This window comes from Scyliorhinus torazame, chromosome 22 (assembly GCF_047496885.1).
Source record: "Scyliorhinus torazame isolate Kashiwa2021f chromosome 22, sScyTor2.1, whole genome shotgun sequence".
Classification (NCBI taxonomy): domain Eukaryota; kingdom Metazoa; phylum Chordata; class Chondrichthyes; order Carcharhiniformes; family Scyliorhinidae; genus Scyliorhinus; species Scyliorhinus torazame.
This window is the reverse complement of record NC_092728.1, coordinates 10,085,631-10,109,989: the sequence shown is the minus strand read 5'-3', so window position 1 is coordinate 10,109,989 and position 24,359 is coordinate 10,085,631. Positions and strand designations below refer to the sequence as shown.

The 24,359-nt window shown below is 49.7% G+C and overlaps 1 protein-coding gene across 1 annotated transcript; it reads left to right on the top strand.

Annotated features, from left to right (window-relative positions):
* The first annotated feature begins 14,243 nt into the window (after nt 1-14,243).
* Nucleotides 14,244-19,507, top strand: LOC140398903 (3-beta-hydroxysteroid-Delta(8),Delta(7)-isomerase-like). Its single transcript, XM_072487870.1, has 4 exons — nt 14,244-14,584; nt 15,284-15,320; nt 15,581-15,711; nt 17,169-19,507. The coding sequence occupies exons 1-4, from the start codon at nt 14,284-14,286 to the stop codon at nt 17,390-17,392; spliced, it is 693 nt and encodes a 230-aa protein (XP_072343971.1). The 5' UTR covers nt 14,244-14,283; the 3' UTR covers nt 17,393-19,507.
* Nucleotides 19,508-24,359: the final 4,852 nt, after the last annotated feature.

Here is a 24,359-nt window from a genome sequence, read left to right as displayed (position 1 = left end):
GTCGTGTCATGTAGGCGCCGCCACTTTTACGTGGCACCAAGGCCCGGTGTGCCTAAATGATGCAACGCCGCTCCTAGCCCACCCCCCCCCCCCCGGGGGCGGGAGAATAGGGGGCTGGGAGCGGCCTCCGACGCCGGAGTGAAACAATCCGGTTTTCTCTCCGGCGTCGGCTCTTAATCTCCCGATGGGAGAATTGAGCCCATTGTTTACTGTAAGGCACTGTTTAAAGAGACTGTTTACTGTAGGGCACTGTTTATAAATAGACTGTTTACTGTAGGGCACTGTTTAAATAGACTCTGTTTACTGTAGGGCACTGTTTATAAATAGACTGTTTACTGTAGGGCACTGTTTAAATAGACTCTGTTTACTGTAGGGCACTGTTTAAATAGACTGTTTACTGTAGGGCACTATTTAAAGAGACTCTGTTTACTGTAGGGCACTGTTTAAATAGACTGTTTACTGTAGGGCACTGTTTATAAATAGACTGTTTACTGTAGGGCACTGTTTAAATAGACTCTGTTTACTGTAGGGCACTGTTTAAATAGACTGTTTACTGTAGGGCACTATTTAAAGAGACTCTGTTTACTGTACGGCACTGTTTACATAGACTGTTTACTGCAGGGCACTGTTTAAATAGACTCTGTTTACTGTCGGGTACTGTTTACATAGACTCTGTTTACTGTAGGGCACTGTTTACATACCTTCTGTTTACTGTACGGCACTGTTTACATAGACTCTGTTTACTGTAGGGCACTGTTTAAATAGACTCTGTTTACTGTAGGGCACTGTTTAAATAGACTGTTTACTGTAGGGCACTATTTAAAGAGACTCTGTTTACTGTACGGCATTGTTTACATAGACTGTTTACTGCAGGGCACTGTTTACATAGACTCTGTTTACTGTCGGGCACTGTTTACATACCTACTGTTTACATAGACTCTGTTTACTGCAGGGCATGGTTTAAAGAGACTTTGTTTACTGTCGGGTGCTGATTACATCGACTAGGTTTACTATAGGGCACTGGTTAAAGAGGCTCTGTTTACTGTAGGGTGCTGATTACATAGACCGTGTTTACAGTAGGGCGCAGGTTAAAGAGACGCTGTTTACTGTAGGGCACTATTTAAATAAACTCTGATTACTGTAGGGCACTGTTTAAAAAGATTCTGATTGCTGTAGGGCACTGTTTACATGTACTCTACTGTAGGGCCCGATTTTAAGAGACTCTGTTTCCTGTAGGGCACTGTTTAAATAGACTGATTACTGTAGGGCACTATTTAAAGAAACTCTGTTTACTGTAGGGCACTATTAAGAAACTCTGTTTACTTGTGGGCACTGTTTAAATACACTATTTACTATAGGACACTGTTTACACAGACACTGTTTACTGTAGGGCACTGATTAAATAGACTGTTTACTGTAGGGCACTATTTTAGGAGACTGTTTCAAGTACAAGATGGCGGCGGAGAAAGCGCAGGCGACATGGGGGCCTGAGCAGGATGAAATTGTGAGAAGGTGCGTGGAGCTGCTGAAGAGGGAGGTGCTGACCCCGTTGCTACAGGCAATTGAGGGGCTCAAGGAGACATTAAAGACCCAGGAGACAGAGCTCCGCGTGGTGGAGCAGAAGGTGACAGATATTGAGGACGAGATCCTGGGCCTGGCGGTTAAGACACAGACGCACGAGGCACTTCATAAAAAGTGTACTGAAAGGATCGAAGCCCTAGAAAATGGAGCGCGAAGGAAGAACCTTCGGATACTGGGTCTCCCTGAGGGTGTGGAAGGAGTGGACTGTGGAGCTTATGCAAGTACGATGCTGAGCTCACTGATGGGTGCTGAGGCCCCTACGGGCCCCTTGGAGGTGGAGTGGGCAAATCGGATTCCGGCGAGAAGACCAAAAGCGGGAGAACCACCCAGGGCGATAATCGTGCGATTTTACCGTCTTAAGGATAGAGAAGAGGTCCTGAGATGGGCTAAAAAGGTGCGGAGTAGCAGATGGGAGAATGCAGTGGTACGGGTGTACCAGGATTGGGGTGCGGAGGTGGCGAGAAGGAGGGCGAGCTTCAACCGAGCCAAAGAGGTGTTGCATAAAAGGAAGGTGAAGTTCGGGATGCTGCAGCCGGCAAGACTATGGGTCACGTATCAGGAGAGACACCATTATTTCGAGACAGCGGAGGAAGCATGGACCTTCATCAAAGAAGAGAAATTGGATCGGAACTGAGGGACTGATGCTGCAGGAAATGTTATTGTTAATGTTATGGTTGAAGTTAATTGAGAAGTAAATTGGGAAGGGGGGAGACATTGGGGAAATGTGGGCGCCGGTGAGGGGGGAAAGACGGGACATAGTTGGAGAATGGGGAAGGGGAGGGGAAATGGAACTGCGCCATAAGAGGCGGGTCAGGTAAAGGGATGTTCCCGCGCCAGAAAGAATAAGGCGGGAAGACAGGCGCAAGGCGGATGGGAGTTCCCCACACGGCGGGGGGGGCGTCGAGGAGTGAGCAGGAGTAGCCGGGGTCAGTTGAAGTCAGCTGACTTACGGAAGTAATATGGGGGGAGCAATCATGCTAGAAAGAGATCTAGCGGGGAGGGGGGGAGGGAGGGGGAGGGGGTGGGGGACAACTGGGTTGCTGCTGCGGAAATCCAAAAGGAAATGGCTAAAGACTGGGTGGGCGGGGATGGTGTGCGACGCTGGGAGAGCGAGCGGGAGCGCGGAGGCGGGATAATGGACTGGCCTAGAGAAGGTAATGGCTAGTCGACACGGGAGGGGGGCAGGTAGCCCCCTAGTGAGGCTGATCACGTGGAACGTGAGAGGCCTGAACGGACCGATAAAAAGGGCCCGAGTGCTCGCGCATTTGAAAGGACTAAGGGCAGACGTGGTTATGCTCCAAGAGACGCACCTAAAGCTGGCGGACCAAGTTAGGCTAAGGAAAGGATGGGTGGGACAGGTGTTCCACTCAGGACTGGACGCAAAGAATAGAGGGGTGGCCATTTTGGTGGGGAAACGGGTAGCATTTGAAGCAAAGAACATCGTAGCAGATAGCGGGGGTAGATATGTAATGGTGAGTGGCAGGCTGGAGGGAATGGAGGTCGTGTTGGTTAATGTGTATGCCCCAAACTGGGACGATGCGGGATTTATGAGACGGATGCTGGGGCGTATACCGGACCTGGAGGTAGGAAACTTGATTTTAGGAGGGGACTTTAATACGGTGCTGGACCCGGGGCTAGATAGATCCAGCTCAAGGACCGGAAGAAGGCCGGCAGCGGCCAAGGTACTTAAGGGGTTTATGGACCAAATGGGGGGAGTGGATCCATGGCGATTTCTTAGACCTAGGGCTAGGGAGTTTTCCTTCTTCTCCCATGTCCATAAAGTGTACTCCCGGATATATTTTTTTGTTTTGGGAAGGTCGTTGATCTCTAGGGTGGAAGAAGCTGAGTATTCAGCCATAGCGGTTTCGGACCATGCCCCACATTGGGTGGACCTGGAATTAGGAGAGGAAAGGGAGCAGAGAACACTCTGGCGATTAGATGTGGGACTGATGGCGGATGAGGGAGTGTGTGCAAGAGTGCGGGGGTGTATTGAGAGATACCTGGAGGTCAATGACGATGGCGAGGTCCCTGTGGGAGTAGTATGGGAAGCACTAAAAGCGGTGGTCAGAGGAGAGCTGATCTCCATTGGGGCCCACAAAAGGAAAACAGAGGCCAAGGAAAGGGAAAGATTACTGGGGGAGATTTTAAGGGTGGACAGGGAATTTGCAGAGACCCCGGAGGAGGAGCTGTACAGGGAGAGGAGACGACTCCAGACCGAGTTTGACCTTCTGACCACCAGAAAGGCGGAGGTACTGTGGAGGAAGGCACAGGGGAGGAGGTATGAATATGGGGAAAAGGCTAGTCGCCTGTTGGCTCATCAATTGCGAAAGAGGGCAGCAGCGAGGGAGATAGGAGGAATTAGAGACGAAATGGGAGACACGGTGCGAAGGGCAGGAAAGATAAATGAGGTGTTCAAGACCTTCTATGAGGAACTGTATAGGTCTCAACCCCCAGAGGGAGAGGAGGGGATGCAGCAGTTCCTGGACCAATTGAGGTTCCCGAAAGTGGAGGAGCGGGGGGTGGTAGGCCTGGGGGCACCGATTGGGGTGGACGAGGTTATTAAGGGACTGGGAAGCATGCAAGCAGGGAAGGCCCCAGGACCAGACGGGTTCCCGGTGGAGTATTACAGAAAATATGTGGACTTGTTGGCCCCGTTGATGGTGAGGACGTTCAATGAGGCCAGGAAAGGGGGGACTCTACCCCCGACGATGTCGGAGGCGACGATATCGTTAATTTTGAAGAGGGATAAAGATCCGTTGCAGTGCGGGTCCTATAGACCCATTTCATTATTGAACGTGGACGCCAAATTGTTGGCAAAGGTACTGGCATCAAGGATAGAGGACTGTGTCCCGGGGGTGGTGCACGAAGACCAGACAGGGTTCGTAAAAGGGAGACAACTGAATGTTAACGTGCGACGACTATTAGGGGTGATAATGATGCCCCCAGTGGAGGGGGAGGCAGAGATAGTGGCGGCAATGGACGCAGAGAAGGCATTTGATAGGGTGGAGTGGGAGTATTTATGGGAAGTGTTAAGGAGGTTTGGGTTTGGGAACGGGTTTATTAGCTGGGTTAGACTTCTTTATGGGGCTCCAACGGCAAGCGTAGTTACAGGTCGACATAGATCGGAGTATTTCCGACTATATAGGGGAACAAGACAGGGATGCCCGCTGTCTCCATTGTTGTTCGCGTTGGCAATTGAACCTCTGGCCATGGCGTTGAGAGACTCCAGGAAATGGAGAGGGGTGATTAGAGGGGGAGAAGAACACCGAGTCTCGTTTGACGCGGATGACCTATTGTTATACGTGTCGGACCCAGCGGGGGGGATGATAGAGGTTATGCGAATTTTGAGGGGGTTCGGGTATTTCTCGGGGTATAGGCTAAACATGGGGAAGAGTGAATTATTTGTGATACATCCAGGGGACCAGAGTAGAGAGATAGAAGGCCTGCCTCTAAGGAAAGTGGAAAGAAACTTTCGATACCTGGGGATTCAGATCGCTAGGAGCTGGGGAACCTTGCACAGACTTAATCTGACACGGTTGGTAGAACAAATGGAGGAGGACTTCAAGAGGTGGGACATGCAGCCTCTATCGCTGGCGGGCAGGGTGCAAGCAATTAAGATGATGGTCCTCCCGAGGTTCTTATTTGTATTTCAATGTCTCCCTATACTAATCACCAAGACCTTTTTTAATAAAATAGACAGGAGCATCACGAGCTTCGTGTGGGCAGGGAAAGTTCCGAGAGTAAGGAGGGGGTTCCTTCAGCGTAGTAGGGACAGAGGAGGATTGGCACTACCGAACTTGGGCGATTACTATTGGGCCGCCAATGTGGCAATGATACGTAAATGGATGATGGAGGGTGAGGGAGCGGCGTGGAAAAGACTGGAGAGAAAGTCCTGTAAAGGGACGAGTTTAGAGGCGCTGGTGACGGCGCCGCTACCGTTCTCACCTAAAAAGTACACCACGAACCCGGTGGTGGCGGCAACATTGAATATCTGGGGACAGTGGAGGCGACAGAGAGGGGTGCGGGGAGCCCTGGTGGGGTCCCCAATCAGGAACAACCATCGGTTCGCCCCAGGAAGAATGGATGGAGGATTTCAGAGCTGGTACCAGTTGGGAATTAGGAGGGTGGGAGATGTATTTATAGATGGGACCTTTGCGAGCTTGGGAGCATTGGAGGAAAAGTATAAGTTGCCCCGGGGAAATTTCTTGAGATATATGCAGGTGACGGCGTTTACTAGACAACAGGTGAGGGAATTTCCGTTGCTCCCGACACAGGGGATACAGGACAGGGTGCTTTCAGGGGTGTGGGTCGGAGAGGGCAAGGTGTCAGAGATTTAACGAGAGATGAGGGAAGAGGGGGAGGAGTCGGTGGGCGAACTAAAAGGAAAGTGGGAAGAAGAACTAGGGGAGGAGATAGAGGAGGGTATGTGGGCTGATGCCCTAAGCAGGGTAAATTCCTCTTCCTCATGCGCCAGGCTTAGCCTGATTCAATTTAAGGTACTACATAGAGCACACATAACGGGAGCAAGATTGAGCAGGTTCTTTGGAGTGGAGGACAAATGTGGGAGGTGTGGCGGGAGCCCGGCAAACCACGCACATATGTTTTGGGCGTGTCCGGCACTGGAAGGGTATTGGAAGGGAGTGACGGGAGTGATTTCGAAGGTGGTGAAGGCCCGGGTCAAACCAGGCTGGGGATTAGCTCTATTTGGAGTTGCGGAAGAGCCGGGAGTGCAGGAGGCGAAAGAGGCCGACGTTGTGGCCTTTGCGTCCCTAGTAGCCCGGCGCAGGATCCTACTCATGTGGAAGGAGGCGAAACCCCCCGGACTGGAGGCCTGGGTAAATGATATGGCGGGGTTCATTAAACTGGAGCAGATAAAGTTTGCCCTGAGAGGATCGGCTCAAGGGTTCACCAGGCGGTGGCAGCCATTTCTCGAATACCTAGGGGAACGTTAGAGGGAAGGCAGATGACCAGCAGCAGCAACCCAGGGGGAAGGGGGGGGGGGAGGGGGAGGGGGGGGGGGTGGTTTAGTTTAGTTTAGGTCAAAGATAAAGGGTTTTTTTTACTTGTGTATTGTTAAAAATTTCTGTATTATTGTTGCGTTTGCTTTGTAAGAGGGGAAAAATTGTTGTTTGGGAAAAAAGTTTCAATAAAACATATTTTTTAAAAAAGGAGACTGTTTCCTGTGCGGCACTGTTTAAATAGACTCTGTTTACTGTAGGGCACTGTTTAAATACACTCTGTTTACTGTAGGGCACTGTTTAAATAGACACTGTTTACTGTAGGGCACTGTTGAAATATACTGTTGATAGTAGGGCAATATTTAAGGAGACTGTTTACTGTGGGGCACTATTTAAGGAGACAGTTTGCTGTGGGGCACTGTTTTAATAGTCTCTGTTTACAGTAGGGCACTGTTTAAATAGACTCTGTTTACTGTAGGGCACTATATAAATACACTCTGTTTACTGTAGGGCACTGGTTAAATACACTCTGTTTACTATAGGGCACTATTTAAATACACTCTGTTTGCTATCGGGTGCTGTTTACACAGACACTGTTTACTGCAGGGCACTGTTTAAATACACTCTGTTTACTGTAGGGCACTGTTTAAATCGACTCTGTTTACTGTAGGGCACTGTTTAAATAGACTGTTTACAGTAGGGCACTGTTTACACAGACACTGTTTACTGTAGGACACTGTTTAAATACACTCTATTTACTGTAGGGCACTGTTTAAATAGACACTGTTTACTGTAGAGCACTATTTGAAGAGTCTGTTTACTGTAGGGCAAGATTTAAAGAGACTATGTCTACCGTAGTGCACTGATTAAATAGACTCTGGTTAAGTAGAGCGCTGTTTAAATAGACTGTTTACTGCAGGGCACTGTTTAAATAGACAGTTTACTGCAGGCACTGTTTAAAGACACTATGTTTACTGGAGAGCACTGTTTTAATAGGCTCTGTTTACTGTAGGGCACTATTTATAGAGACTGTTTATAATAGTGCACTGTTTAAATGGACTCTAATTACAATAGGGCACTGTTTACTTAGCCACTGTTTACTGTAGGGCACTGTTTACATGGACTCTGTTTACATACGGCACTGTTAAATAGACACTGTACTGTAGGGCATTGTTTAAATAGACTGTTTACTGTAGAGCACGATTTGACGAGACTATGTTTACTGTAGGGCACTGATTAAATAGATTCTGTTTAAGTAGGGCACGGTGTAAATAGACTCTGTTTACTGCAGGGCACTGTTTAAATCGCCTCTGTTTACTGTAGGGCACTGTATATCTAGACTGTTTACTTTAGGGCACTGTTTATATAGACTCTGTTTACTGTTGGGCACTATTTAAAGAGACTCTGATTACTGTAGGGCACTATTTAAATAGACTGTTTACCGTCGGGCACTATTTAAAGAGACTCTGTTTACTGTAGGGCACTGTTTAAATAAACTCTTTTTACCGTAGGACACTATTTAAAGAGACTATGTTTCCTGTCGGGCACTGTTTAAATACAGTACGAAGTCTTACAACACCAGGTTAAAGTCCAACAAGTTTGTTTCGATGTCACTAGCTTTCGGAGCGCTGCTCCTTCCTCAGGTGAATGAAGAGGTCTGTTCCAGAAACACATATATAGACAAATTCAAAGATGCCAAACAATGCTAGGAATGCGAGCATTAGCAGGTGATTAAATCTTTACTGATCCAGAGATGGGGTAACCCCAGGTTAAAGAGGTGTGAATTGTCTCAAGCCAGGACAGTTGGTAGGATTTCGCAGGCCAGATGGTGGGGGATGAATGTAATGTGACATGAATCCCAGGTCCCGGTTGAGGCCGCACTCATGTGTGCGGAACTTGGCTATAAGTTTCTGCTCGGCGATTCTGCGTTGTCGTGGTCCTGAAGGCCGCCTTGGAGAACGCTTACACTCGTCTCCATCAAGGACGGTCACCTCAGCACTTCGCTTTACCGCAAACCCACGGATAACCTCATGATGCTCCACTTCTCCAGCTTCCACCCTAAACACATTAAAGAAGCCATCCCCTATGGACAAGCGCTCCGTATACACAGGATCTGCTCAGACGAGGAGGAGCGTAACAGACATCTACAGACGTTGAAAGATGCCCTCGTACGAACGGGATATGGCACTCGACTCATCGATCGACAGTTCCAACGCGCCACAGCGAAAAACCGGACCGACCTCCTCAGAAGACAAACATGGGACACAACCGACAGAATACCCTTCGTCGTCCAGTACTTCCCCGGAGCGGAGAAACTACGTCATCTTCTTCACAGCCTTCAACACGTCATTGATGACGATGAACATCTTGCCAAGGTCATCCCCACACCCCCACTACTTGCCTTCAAACAACCGCGCAACCTCAAACGAACCATTGTGTGCAGCAAACTACCCAGTCTTCAGAACAGTGACCACGACACCACACAACCCTGTCATGGCAATCTCTGCAAGACGTGCCAGATCATCGACATGGATACCACTATTACACGTGAGAACACCACCCACCAGGTACGCGGTACATACTCGTGCGACTCGGCCAACGTTGTCTACCTCATACGCTGCAGGAAAGGATGTCCCGAAGCGTGGTACATTGGCGAGACCATGCAGACGCTGCGACAACGAATGAACGGACATCGCACAACAATCACCAGGCAGGAATGTTCCCTTCCAGTCGGGGAACACTTCAGCAGTCAAGGGCATTCAGCCTCTGATCTCCGGGTAAGCGTTCTCCAAGGCGGCCTTCAGGACCCGCGACAACGCAGAATCGCCGAGCAGAAACTTATAGCCAAGTTCCGCACACCATGAGTGCGGCCTCAACCGGGACCTGGGATTCATGTCACATTACATTCATCCCCCACCATCTGGCCTGCGAAATCCTACCAACTGTCCTGGCTTGAGACAATTCACGCCTCTTTAACCTGGGGTTACCCCATCTCTGGATCTGTAAAGATTTAATCACCTGCTAATGCTCACATTCCGAGCATTGTCTGGCATCTTTGAATTTGTCTATATATGTGTTTCTGGAACAGACCTCTTCATTCACCTGAGGAAGGAGCAGCGCTCCGAAAGCTAGTGACATCGAAACAAACCTGTTGGACTTTAACCTGGTGTTGTAAGACTTCGTACTGTGCTCACCCCAGTCCAACGCCGGCATCTCCACATCATGGCTACTGTTAAAATAGACTCTGTTTACTGTTGGGTGCTGTTTAAATAGACTGTTTACTGTAGGGCACAGTTTACACAGACTCTGTTTACTGTTGGGCACTATTTAAAGAGACTATGTTTACTGTTGGGCACTGTTTAAATAGACTCTGTTTACTGTAGGGCACTGTTTAAAGAGACTATGTTTACTGCAGTGCATTGTTTCAATAGTGATTACTGTAGGGCAGTGTAACTAGACTGTTTACTGTAGGGCACTGTTTGAATCGACTCTGTTTACTTTAGGACACTGTTTAAATAGACTGTTTACTATAGGGCACTATTTAAAGAGACTATGTTTACTGTCAGTGCACACAGACGATCTGCTAGCGTTCAGTCGAACGTGGAAGAAGCATTTGGAACATTTAAAGGAATTGTTTGATCGACTACAGGAGGCTGGATTGGTGGTAGATTTGACTAAAAGTGAGTTTGCGAAAGTCCAAGTCACATTCTTTAGGCCATACTGTTGCACATAGTCAGATGGCCCCACGGAATGTGAAAACAAAAGCTACTGGGGGGGGGGGGGGGTTCCCAATATTAGAAGACAAGTTCTGAGATTTCTGGTATGCGTGGTTTACACTGAAAATTTGTGCAACATTTTAGCAGTTGTTGTTGCTCCACTTACTCAGCTATTAAAAAAGAAGCAAACATTTCATTGGATGTTAGGAGTCCAATGCGATGACTGCAATGAATCAACCATGAGACAGGCAAGGGCATCATTTCAGATAATAATCTTTATTATTGTCACGAGTAGGCTTACATTAACACTGCAATGAAGTTACTGTGAAAAGCCCCTAGTTGCCACACTCCGACTCCGACTTTGGGTACACAGAGGGAGAGTTCAGAATGTCCAGTTCACCTATCAGCCCGCCTTTCGGGACTTGTGGGCGGCATAGTGGTTAGCACAGTTGCTTCACAGCTCCAGGGTCCCAGGTTCGATTCCCGGCTGGGTCACTGTCTGTACAGAGTCTCCACGTTCTCCCCGTGTCTGCTGTGTTTGCTCCGGGTGCTCCCGTTTCCTCCGACAATCCAAAGATGTACGGGTAAATTGCCCTTAGTGTCCAAAAGGTTTAAGTGAGGGTTACTGGGTTATGGGGATAGGGTGGATACATGGGCTTGACTAGGGTGCTCTTTGGAAAGGCCAGTGCAGACTCGATGGGCCGAATGGCCTCCTTCTGCACTGTAAATTCTATGATTCTATGAAACCTGAGAACCCGGAGGAAACCCATACAGACACTGGGAGAACATGCAGACTCCGTACAGACAGTGACCCAACTGGGAATCAAACCCAGGTCCATTCTGCTGTGAAGAAACAGTGACTGTCCTACCATGTTGAACAATGCTTAACGACAAAATGAAACACTTTAACATTCTAACTGCTATCTTCTTTATCTCCAATCAAGAAAACCCACTTTTAAACACAGTTAACAAACACAGGAATACTTGCTGTAGAGAGATATCCTGGAGAAACTTCTTTGAGAGAGCGACCCTTCAGGAAACAACCTGTAGATTATTGCCTGTGTCAAACTACAGCATTTTCTGGAAGCTGCTGTTCTGTTCGTGGGCAAATCTAAACTGACTGACTCAAAACCTGACTGTTTCAGCCTCCGAGTCCTCTCATTAATTACAACATCCTTATCCCACTCAAATCCCATGATCTGATTACTTAAGTCTAAACACAATGTCTCTAATTATCTACTCCTCAGATTTCATAACAAAAATCCATCAGACTTGTCCTTTTACACATTTGAATTAAAGATGATCTCATTTTTACAACGCCTTAATTACCCCTTCTGTAGCCACAGTGTCTGCCTGTCTTTTAGACCAGAATTTTTTTTTTTTAAACAGTACTACAGCAGATATATACATGCACTAATACAGGCTTTTAACCCTTACTGCACCAGGTACATATCACACATTATATATCTTAAATTCCTACATTCATCTACCCTGTCTAGTCCTGTTAGGATGGTGTAGATTTCTCCGGTTTCCTCCCACAGTCCAAAGATAGAACAAAGAACAAATGAAAGTACAGCACAGGAACAGGCCCTTCGGCCCTCCAAGCCTGCGCCGACCATGCTGCTCATCTAAACTAAAATCTTCTACACTTCCTGGGTCCGTATCCCTCTATTCCCATCCTATTCATGTATTTGTCAAGATGCCCCTTAAACATCACTATCGTCCCTGCTTCCACCACCTCCTCCGGTAGCGAGTTCCAGGCACCCACTACCTTCTGTGTAAAAAAAAATTCCCTCGTACATCTCCTCTAAACCTTGCCCCTCGCACCTTAAACCTATGCCCCCTAGTAATTGACCCCTCTACCCTGGGGAAAAGCCTCTGACTATCCACTCTGTCTATGCGCCTAATTATTTAGTAGACCTCTATCAGGTCGCCCGTCAATCTCCGTTGTTCCAGTGAGAACAAACCGAGTTTATTCAACCTCTCCTCACAGCTAATGCCCTCCATACCAGGCAACATCCTGGGAAATCTCTTCTGCACCCTCTCCAAAGCCTCCACATCCTTCTGGTAGTGTGGCGACCAGAATTGAACACTATACTCCAAGTGTGGCCTAACTAAGGTTTTGGGCAGCACGGTAGCATTGTGGATAGCACAATTGCTTCACAGCTCCAGGGTCCCAGGTTCGATTCCGGCTTGGGTCACTGTCTGTGCGGAGTCTGCACATCCTTCACGTGTGTGCGTGGGTTTCCTCCGGGTGCTCCGGTTTCCTCCCACAGTCCAAAGATGTGCAGGTTAGGTGGATTGGCCATGATAAATTGCCCTGAGTGTCCAAAATTGCCCTTAGTGTTGGGTGGGGTTACTGGGTTATGGGGATAGGGTGGAGGTGTTAACCTTGGGTAGGGTGCTCTTTCCAAGAGCTGGTGCAGACTCGATGGGCTGAATGGCCTCCTTCTGCACTGTAAATTCTGTGATTCTGTAAGGTATGCGTTGTAGTATAGCATGCAAGAAACGCTTTTCACTGTGTACTAATACATGTGACAATAATAAATCAAATCAAAATTGTGGCTAATTTGGTTTGTCCAATCTATATGCAGATTAAAATCACCCATAATTACAGATGTTCCTTTACTGCATGTGTCTCTAAATTCCTGTTTAATGCCATTCCCAACATTACCACTGCAGTTTGGGGGTTCTATATACAACCCCACTAATGTTTTTTGCCCCTCAGTGTTTCCCAGCTCTGCCAATACAGATTTCATATTGTCAGAGCTAATATCTTTCCTCACTATTGCGCTAGGTTCCTCTCTATTCAGAAATACAACCCCACCGCCTTTTCCTTTTTTTGTCTGCCCTTCCTAAATACCGAATGCTCCTGGATGTTCAGTTCCCATCCCTGGTCATCCTGCAGCCATGTCTCCGAAACCCCGACTATATCATACTCATTTACATCTATTTGCGCGAGTAATTCATCCATCGTATTGCCAGCGTTCCGCGCATTAAGGCACAAAGCCTTGAGGCTTGTCTTTTTGACATTCCCTGTCCCATTCCCATTATTGTTTTTATTGAGGCCCAGTTTGATTCTGGCCCTTGATTTCTCTGCCCATCACTCTTTTGCAGGTGAGAGGTTTGGGCCTGGCGTGCGGTGACAGTGTGGTGGAGGCAGGGGATGGGGTGGGGGAAGGGAGAAATGGCTTGGAGGTGGGCAACCTAGGCTTTTGATGATGGGCCGAATGGACCGAAGCCACACCTGATTCCAAATGTTAACTCTATTTTTCTCTCCGCAGATGCTTTTGCAAGCATTCTCAGAGAAAATAAGCAAATTCCCATTTCCTAAATGTTTCCATATGTGCAATGCTCCAAAGGTTAGATGGTCTCCATTGCCAATGGACCAGGTGCTGCCCATCTCCAAACTTGTCCATGGAGCTGGGGGGCGGGGCGGGGTTTGGCACCTCCGACTGTGATTGGCCCGCGCGCCACCTGTCAATCAGCACGGCCGCGCCAATCGCCGCCATGGGGCGAGCCGCAGGAGCCAATCGACGGGATGGGGCCATGTGGCGCGTCGGGAGGGCAGGCCGGTGACGTTTCCCGTCTCCCGCCCCAGCGATTGGCTGTTGGGGGGGGAGGTTGGGATTGGCGGGCCAATAGACGGAGGGGAGGGAAGGAGGGGAGGTTGTGATTGGCGAGACGGGCGGCTAATGGGCGGGGGGACGTTGTGATGATCTGGGCGCTGGGCCAATAGGCTGTTATTGGCGGGGCGGGCCGCCAATAGGCGAAGGGGAGGGAGGGGAGGTTGTGGTTGGTGGAGTGGGAGGGCCAATAGGCGGGGGGGGAGGGAGGGAGGGGAGGTTGTGATTGGTGGAGTGGGAGGGCCAATAGGCGAAGGGGAGGGAGGGAGGGGAGGTTGTGATTGGTGGAGTGGGAGGGCCAATAGGCGAAGGGGAGGTTGTGATTGGAGGGGCGAATGGGCGGGGAGGAGGCGGGTATAAGAGCGGCGGCCGCCTCGCCCCCCGTCACTGCGCCGCCCGGGGATGGCAGGCGCTGGTTCGGAGGGGGTTCCGCACCCCTATTGGCCCCGCGACCTGCAGCTGCCCGGCTACCGCAGCAATGAGCGCTCGGTCGGCAGCATCCTCACTTTCCTCTTCTCCATCTCCGGCGCCCTGTTCGCCGCCACCTGGCTGCTGAGCGGCCGCCCGCCCCGCCTGGGGGTTCTCCGCAGGCTCGCCGTCTGCTGGTTCGCCATCTGCGCCTTCATCCACGGGGTGATCGAGGGCTGGTTCAGCCTCAACTACCGGCAGATCCCCGGGGACCAGGCCTTCCTGTCCCAGCTCTGTGAGTGCGGGGGGGGGGCGGGGCTGCTGGGGTGGGGGGCGGGGCTGCTGGGGTGGGGGGCGGGGCTGCTGGGGTGGGGGGGCGGGGCTGCTGGGGTGGGGGGGCGGGGCTGCTGGGGTGGGGGGGTGGGGCTGCTGGTGGGGGGGGCTGCTGGGGAGGTGGGGTGGGGGGGTGGGGCTGCTGGTGGGGGGGGCTGCTGGGGAGGTGGGGTGGGGGGGCTGTTGGGGAGGGCTGCTGGGTGGGCGGAGGGGCAGTTGGGGAGGGCTGCTGGGTGGGCGGAGGGGCAGTTGGGGAGGGCTGCTGGGTGGGCGGAGGGGCTGTTGGGGAGGGCTGCTGGGTGGGCGGAGGGGCTGTTGGGGAGGGCTGCTGGGTGGGTGGGAGGGCTGCTGGGAGGGTGGAGGGGCTGTTGGGGTGGGGGGCGCTGTTGGGGAGGGCTGCTGGGTGGGTGGAGGAGCTGTTGGGAGGGCTGCTGGGTGGGTGGAGGGGCTGCTGGGGGGGTGGAGATGCTGGGGTGGGGGCTGCTGTGGGGGGCGTGGCTGCTAGGGGGGGTGGGGCCTGGGAGTTGCTGCTGGGGATGCGGGTGGTGGAGGCAGGGAGGTTGTGGATATGTGGGGTTGGAGCAGACGGAGATGAGCACGGCCAGATTTTTCAGCTGGATACACTATTCTGCACATTGACTATGGTCTGTTTTCTGTCTAGGGAAGGAGTATGCCAAGGGAGACAGCAGATACGTCACGTGAGTGCTACACCTACTATCCAGCACTTCTCATGAGCGGCAGACAGCAAAGATATACACCTAGTGTACAAAGCCAGAACTGATAAGACAATTAAGCACATAAAAGGGGAGCATCTAGGCAATATGAATCATAATGTAATGTCTACAAATAATAATGAGATGACCCAGATAGGATTGGAAATATACTAATTCCAGTTCAAGATTGAGGTGAGATCTTTCCAGTTAGAATGTTTTCAACCTCTCTCTTTCTCTCTCTGCAGTGCTGACAATTTCACTGTGTGTATGGAGACTATCACTGCCTGGACCTGGGGTCCTCTCAGTCTCTGGACTGTCGTGGCCTTCCTGAAGAATAAACCGTATCGTTTTGTCCTCCAGCTCATTGTCTCCCTGGGTAAGGACCCCACCCACCGATTTGGCTCGTCAATTAGTCTCTGGTTGGAAACTGGAGCTACATACTCCCTGTCCACTTCGAATCTGAAATCTTCCACAGTCGTGACTGATGGCTTTACTCTATCTAACCCCGTGCTGTACCTGTCCTGGGAGTGTTTGATGGGGACAGTGTAGAGGGAGCTTTACTCTGTATCTAACCCCGTGCTGTACCTGTCCTGGGAGTGTTTGATGGGGACAGTGTAGAGGGAGTTTTACTCTGTATCTAACCCCTTGCTGTACCTGTCCTGGGAGTGTTTGATGGGGACAGTGTAGAGGGAGCTTTACTCTGTATCTAACCCCGTGCTGTACCTGTCCTGGGAGTGTTTGATGGGGACAGTGTAGAGGGAGCTTTACTCTGTATCTAACCCCGTGCTGTACCTGTCCTGGGAGTGTTTGATGGGGACAGTGTAGAGGGAGCTTTACTCTGTATCTAACCCTGTGCTGTCCCTGTCCTGGGAGTGTTTGATGCGGACAGTGTAGAGGGAGCTTTACTCTGTATCTAACCCCTTGCTGTACCTGTCCTGGGAGTGTTTGATGGGGACAGTGTAGAGGGAGCTTTACTCTGTATCTAACCCCGTGCTGTACCTGTCCTGGGAGTGTTTGATGGGGACAGTGTAGAGGGAGCTTTACTCTGTATCTAACCCTGTGCTGTACCTGTCCTGGGAGTGTTTGATGTGTGCTGGGTGCACCGACAATCCTGCATTCACCGACATCCCTGATCAGTACGATTTGTGAAAACAAACCCATAGCAAAAAGTAGTTTGAGTTTTAAAAAAAAAAACAATGGGGATCCTAGGTTCGGTGCATGAATCCAGAAGCTCGGAGTGGAAAGTTGACGGGTGTTTCAGTCATCCCATTCATGATCAAATTCTTCATCACCTCCCACGTCAGCATCCTCATCTGCGCCTATACTTGTATGAAATTCGGCATGTCCACATTAACTCTTACCAACTTTTACAGATGCACCATAGAAAGCATCCTATCGGGCTGCATCACAGCCTGGTATGGCAACTGCTCGGCCCAGGACCATGTCACAGCCTAGTCCATCGTACGAACCCACTTCTCATCCATTGACTCTGCCTGGGGAAAGCGGGCAGCAGAATCAAAGACCCCTCCCACCTTCCATCGAGCAGGAGATACAAAAGTCTGAGAACATGCAGGAACAGACTCAAACAGCTACTTCCCCACTGTCACCAGACTCCTAAACGACACTCTTATGGACTGACCTCATTAACACTACACCCCTGTATGCTTCACCCGATGCCGGTGTCTATGTATTTAAATTGTGCATTTATCATAAGTTCCATGTATGTATGTATGTATGTATGTATTTATGTATGTTCTATGTTCATGTAAGGAACGATCTGCAGAACAATACTTTTTGCTGTGACACTAAATCTAACTGTTGTTCTCTGGGCAGGCCAGCTTTACGGCGACGTTCTGTATTTCTACACTGAATACCAGGATGGCTTCAGTCACAGTGAGGTCGGACACCCGCTCCACTTCTGGTTCTACTTCGTCTTCATGAACTCGTTGTGGATCATCATCCCAGCTATCCTGATCCTAGACGCCTGGCTCCACCTCAGTTGGGCTCAACAGGCAGCTGACTCTGCTCGCCCCGGGGGCAAGTCCAAGAGCACGTGACCGAGGGGAGGAGGGGGAGTGGGTCTGTCTCATCTTTTTCCCTTTCTCCTTTTTCGCCTTGTCCGTTCCAGGAGTGGGATGTTTCAGGGGATCTTCTTGGCCAACATTGAATTGTGGGAAAGGGGTGGGCTTACCCACTGTCCAATAGGGGCCTATCTGGTGAGGGATGGGTAAACCCGAGAACAACATTCGAATGCTTAACCACAAACTACCCATCGATAGAAATGTACACCGGATTCATTCCTCTGCCCGAGGGCATTGCTTCATCCAGAACTGTTCTCTTGGGCAGGTGTTTTTGGCCATTTCCTTTCACTTGGGTCTTGCGGGAAGGGGTGCACGGTGCAAGAAAGCAGGTTCCATATCTACCTGAGCCGGAAGAAGAATCTAATCCCCACCTGCCTGTGCTGTTGCCGTTATCCTGAGCCCCTTGCCAGCCAACACTAAAAGTGACGGGCCGTTGCCGAGCAGCTGCCCAAATTGCCCCTCGCTGTGAGAAATGATCTTGGCTCGGGAGATAAAAATTCAGGGGACAAAAAATGACTCGATCCGAAGAATTTTGGCACTGTGAATTGGTTGTAGTGTATTCCTCTATGTACTTGGTCTTGTTACCAGTGTGGTAGGTAACTAGTGTTACTCAATCTTTGGTTGCTGATGAGGTCTTGTGAATCTCGATGAAGAAGACTCGAACTCGCCCAGTAACAACACCGGTTTATTGAGTAACTAACAACAAGTGCATGAGTTCTTCACTTTAACTTTGATACTAGTGATGAGGTTAAACAACAGTGACTATACGTAACTCCACTAACTATCCGAACTATTCTGATATTGCTCTGATCATAGTGCACCCGAGAGAGAGACTGCCCCAGACCCAATGTGCCTGACTTTTATACCCCCATTGGTCCAGCCCTCTAGTGCTCACGTGGTGCTGCTGATTACTTATTAACCCCTTGTGTACTTGCACATACAGAGATCACTACAGTACTGGCTGTAGAGAGTGCAAAGGAGGTTCAGCAGACTGATTTCTGGGGTGGCAGGGTTGCTTTATGAGGTGAGATTGTATTTCTGGAAACTAAGGACATTTTCCCCAGCTGGGATACACTATCAACTACAATCTACTTGACATGTGGATCTGACGCAACAGGTGGATTGTCTTACTCCTCTTCCTATGTTCCTACCCTGAATACACATGTACGAGTTTCTCCTCCCGGCTGTCTTCGTCCAGTTGAGATGAAGATTAAAATCACTCTTAAGTATTGCGGTGCCTTTCTTGCAGTCCGTTGTTGCTTCTTCGTTGTTAGGATGAACAAGAAATTTTAAGAAATCGAAAAGATATAAATCCCAGCGGTGACTTCTTTCGTCGCTATTTCCGATCTCTGCCCAAACTGATTCAATGTCATTTCTCACAGCCAGGGACTGATCTTGTCCACCCTTAATGGGGCTACCTACCTCCCTCCCTTCCTTCCAGTCGGACTGCATATTGAATAATCCTGTTATTTTTCCCCCCCCCCCCCCCCCCCGCCCCAGATCACTTTGCTACTTTGGGTGCCACCATATTCATCGTTTTCTCTACACCCCTGGGACCACAGAACTTCAGGGGAGGTGATATGGGACGCGGGTTGGTAACTGGAGTCTCCAGAGTCTACAAAATTTAGGTCTACAAAAGTGGCAGAGATAAAGTGGATAGTCAGAGGCTTTTCCCCAGGGTAGAGGGGTCAATTACTAGGGGGCATAGGTTTAAGGTGAGAGGGGCAAGGTTTAGAGTAGATGTACGAGGCAAGTTTTTTACGCAGAGGATAGTGGGTACCTGGAACTCGCTACCGGAGGAGGTGGTGGAAGCAGGGACGATCGTGACGTTTAAGGGGCATCTTGACAAATACATGAATAGGATGGGAAGCGAGGGATACGGACCCAGGAAGTGTAGAAGATTGTAGTTTAGTCGGGCAGCATGGTCGGCACGGGCTTGGAGGGCCGAAGGGCCTCCGCTGTACTGTTCTTTGTTCTCTCTTGTGTAGAATGTTGGGTGCAAGTTACGTAGTCGTGTTTCTGTCTGGAATTGTTCCCTATGCTGTCATGTCATTGTCCTGAAAATAAATTGAAAACACATTCCACACTGCCGACAGTACCATTTTTGTGTGCGTTGTTGGAACATGGAGTACCCTGGCTGCCCAACATCCCAGTCACACTGTGCACCTTTGTGATCGGGCAGTGATTTGTAATTGCGTTGGTACTGGTGTCTCCTGAATTGTGCAAGTAGAATGGTTACAGTGCAGAATGAGGCCATTTGGGCTATTGTGTCTGTGCTAGCCCCATGAAGGAGCAGTTGGGGTCTACTATGGCTTTCCAGTTAATAGCTGGGTCCTGACGCCCCCCTGTGTTCTGCTGATTCTCCCTGCTGCAGTTTGCTCCTCTCTCCAGTGGTGGTGCTCTGCTGGTTGTCCCACTTGCAATTAGGTCCTCCCAGCAACAGGGGTCCTCCCCAGTTGCATCTGGGTCCTCCAACTGCAGTGCAAGCCTCCCACCTGCAGGAGGCAATCTTGGGGCTGTTGCTGAGCCCGGCCCCTTCCGCTGAAGTTCAGCCCTCCCACCAGCAGGTGGTGGCAGTGTTTCTGCCGAGCTTCCCGCTCTCCCCTGCAGTCCAGTCTGCCCATCACCAGTGGCAGGACAGAACCCGGGTCTCCCCAATTGCAGTCCAGTCACCTCTCCAATCGTGGCAGTGCTGAGTGCAGTTCTCAGCCACGGTGATGTGCACGATCTGCCGACCTGCATAATTGCTCAAATGCAGCAAGACCTGGACAATATCCAGGCTTTGGGCTGATAAATGTCAAATGACCATCTCCTACAGGAAAGTATCTAACCCTCACACCATGTCATTACCATTGCTGAATTCCCCACAATCAACATGCTGAGAGCTTACCATTGATCAGAAACTGAACTGGGCCAGCCATAACGTCATGGAATTATATAGAATTTACTCTGCAGAATGGGGCCATTCAGCCCATCCAATCTGCACCGGCTCTTGGAAAGAGCAACCTACTGAAACCCACACCTCCAGCTAACCTTTTTTGGACACTTAAAGGGCAATTTATCATGGCCAATCCTCCTAACCCGGGAGGAAACCGGAGCACCCGGAGGAAACCCACGCAGATACGGGGAGAACGTGCCGACTCCGCACAGACAGTGACCCCCCCCCCCCCCAAGCCAGGAGTCGAACCTGGGACCCTGGAGCTGTGAAGCAAGCGTGCTAACCACTATGCTCCTGTGCAATCATGGCTAAAATAAAAGCCGGGATGGCTGTTGGATACCTTGCTGCTTGTGATGTATATTAATGATTAAGACCGGAATGTGAGGGATTTGATCAGTAAGTTCAAAGACCACAACAGTTGGTGAATAAATCACGAGGAGGAAATCCTTCGATTTCAGGCCGATTATAGACGAGCTGATTGATTTATTGTCGCATGTACCAAAGTACGGTGAAAAGTATTTTTCTGCATACACAGTAGACAAAAAGAATAATCGACAAATAGTGATTGGTTACAGTGCAGAACAAGGGGCCAAACAAAGCAAATACATGAGCAAGAGCAGCATAGGGCGTCGTGAATAGTGTTCTTACAGGGAACCGATCAGTCCGAGGGGGAGTCGTTGAGGAGTCTAGTAACTGTGGGGAAGAAGCTGTTCCTATGTCTGGATGTGCGGGTCTTCAGACTTCTGTACCGTCTGCCTGATGGAAGGGTCTGGGAGAGGGCAATGCCTGGGTGGGAGGGGTCTCTGATAATGCTGTCTGCCTTCCTGAGGCAGCGGGAGGTGTAGACCGAATCAATGTGGGGGTGGCACGTTTGTGTGATGCATTGGGCTGAGTTCACCCTGTAGCCACCTGAGTTGGCCACTTCCCGACTTAAAATGGAGAACTGCAAAGGCTGAAGGGAAATTCAGCCAACACAGGCAGAAACCAGCAGGTGCACGTTTACTGTGTATTAGACTCTGCAGAAACCCAGACAGCATCGATACAAGCAGCCATCTGCATAGTAATGTAGCAGCCATCTACATAGTAATGAGCGATCCCCGGGAACAATCGAAACATCAGGTAATCAAAGCCAAGCCAGACTCCTCGGCGCCAGCAGGACCCAACACAAAAGAGGTTAATGGACACTTAAAGACCGCCCAACAATCAGGGAGCAGCTCCAGTATTGGAGAAATCGAACCAAGCGATTGGAACAAAGTCCAATCACTTGGAATCAGGTACAGCGTCTGCCTGAAAGGCGGGAAGCCCCTGGGGACTATAAAGTAAAGCCCCCAAGTTCAAATCATCCTTCTGGACAGGGTCACTCAGCAACACGAAGCAACCCCCTGAGAGTGAACTGTCCGGCGGCCTCCAAGAAAGTAAGTCTCAAGTCAATGCTCGCTACGAGATAGGCGCTCCTAGCTACCAGTCCATACCAGTTTTTGAGTCCCGCAGACTCAGAACCCGAACAAAAGGCCATTTGTTCCCCTGACCTGGTGATCCAGTCCGAAGCTAAGTATTGGCCTGTTAGTGATAGAAATAGCCTAGAAAGTAGAGTTTATGCATAAGTAGCGATTTACTGTGCATAATAAATATGGTACGAAGTCTTACAACACCAGGTTAAAGTCCAACAGGTTTGTTTCGATGTCACTAGCTTTCGGTAAGGGGCCGAAAACTAGTGACATCGAAACAAACCTGTTGGACTTTAACCTGGTGTTGTAAGACTTCGTACTGTGCTCACCCCAGTCCAACGCCGGCATCTCCACATCATAATAAATATGTATTGATTTGAATCTTACTAATTGGTGTGTTGAGTTATTGATCATTACTTGAACTTGAACCTCGTGGCGGTATAAAGATACCTGGCGACTCCAGAGCGAAGGGTATAAAACAGCCAATTGAACCAACCAAAAGTTAGCAGCAACCCCACTCTGCAGTTTCTTGCGATCTTGGGCCGAGCAGTTGCTATAGAGGGAACTTGAGGTGCATATCCATAGATCCCTGAAGACAGCAGGACAAGTAGATGAGGTGGTTAAGAAGGCCTATGCGATACTTGCCTTTATGAACTGAGGCACAGAATATGATGGAGCTGTATGAAATGCTGCTTAAACCACAGCTGGAGTACTGTGTGCAGTTCTCGTCGCCACGCTATAGGAAGGATGGAGATGGTGCAGAGGAGATTCAGACGGTGCCTGGACTGGAACGTTTCAGCTATGAAGAGAGGCTGGTTAGGCTCAGGCAGCACGCTAGCATAGTGGTTAGCACAGTTGCTTCACAGCTGCAGGGTCCCAGGTTCGATTCCCGGCTTGGGTCACTGTCTGTGCGGAGTCTGCACGTTCTCCCCGTGTCTGCGTGGGTTTCCTCCCGGGTGCTCCGGTTTCCTCCCACAGTCCAAAGATGTGCAGATTCGGTGGACTGGCCGTGCTAAATTGCCCTTCGTGTCCAAAAAAGGTTAGGTGGGGTTACGGGGAGAAAGGGGATAGGACGGAGGCATGGGGCTTGAGTAGGGTGCTCTTTCGAATGGCCGGTGCAGACTCGATGGGCTGAATGGCCTCCTCCTGCTCTGTAATATGAGGCTGGGGCTCACTTCCTTAGAGCAGAGAAGGGGGGGGGGGGGTACCTGATTGAGGTGAATACAATTGAGGGACATAGATAGGGTGGTTAACATCCCCTTACTAGAGGGGTCAGTAATCAAGTAGCATCGATTCAAGGTAAGGGGCAGAAGATTTATAAGAAAACGAGGGTGGTGACGATCTGGAACTCACTGTCTGAAAGTGTGGTAGAGGCGGGAACTCGAAAAACAATTAAGTGTTTAGATGAGCTTTTTAATGTCAGAGCATACAAGGCTACTGTCATGTGAGAGTACCTTAAGAAATGGATGTTTAAGCAATGTACCTTTAAGAAAACTGATGTCAGAGAGTGGGTGGAGCTGAGCTCAGTTCAGCCATTTTGAAGTTTCAGTTTGAAAAAGAGCTTGGTGTGTGTGTTTACGGGATCCACAGCTGGATCTGCTGTGATCTCTGCCATGAAAGGCTATCTCTGGATCATTTGGGTGATTTAAACACCTGATGTGTTGCTGTTTAAAGGTGTTAAGTCTCATGGATCTTAAAAGGGATAACTGAAGGATTATTTAGTGTTGTAATATTTTCGGGGTTATCTTGGAAGTAAGGGGTGTTAAGAGATCCAATGTTTATTTAAGAGGTTAAGTTGAGTTCATGGAATAAACATTGTTTTGTGTTTAAAAACCCACGTGGCCATAATTGTAATATCACACCTGGGGAACAAGCCGTGTGCTTCAAAAGCAACAATCCATTAAAGGGTGAGGGTTGGTTGAACTCCATGATACATTTTGGAGTTCTGAAAACGCCTCGCCCATAACACTACGAATGGGATTTGAATAGTTTGGTGTTGATGGCAGACCCAGATGCGATGGACTGAAGGGCCTCTTTCTGTGTTGTAAAACTCTGAAATAGTGCAACGTGCTAGAAATAGGCGATAAAAACAGAAAATGCTGCAAAGGCCTTGGCTGATCTGGCTACAGCTGGAGGGAGGGGGGAAGAGAGGGAAACGTTCTTTGATTTTGTATTAAGTGCTGTGCTGACACGAGCAGGTCAGAGGCTGGGAATCCTGCGGAGAGTAACTCACTCCTGACCCCCAAATCCAGTCCACTGTCTACAAGACACAAGTCAGGAGTGCAATGGAAAAATCTTCACTTGCCTGGATGAGAGCAGCTCCAATAACGTTCAAGAAGCTCGACACCATCCAGGACCAAGCAGCCCCGCTTGATAGACATCCCATCCACAAACATTCACTCCCTCTCCACCACCGACGGCACAGAGACAGCCGTGTGTACCATCTCAGCACGGTAGCATAGTGGTTAGCACAGTTGCTTCACAGTTCCAGCGTCCCAGGTACGATTCCCGGCTTGGGTCACTGTCTGGGCAGAGTCTGCATGTTCTCCCCGTGTCT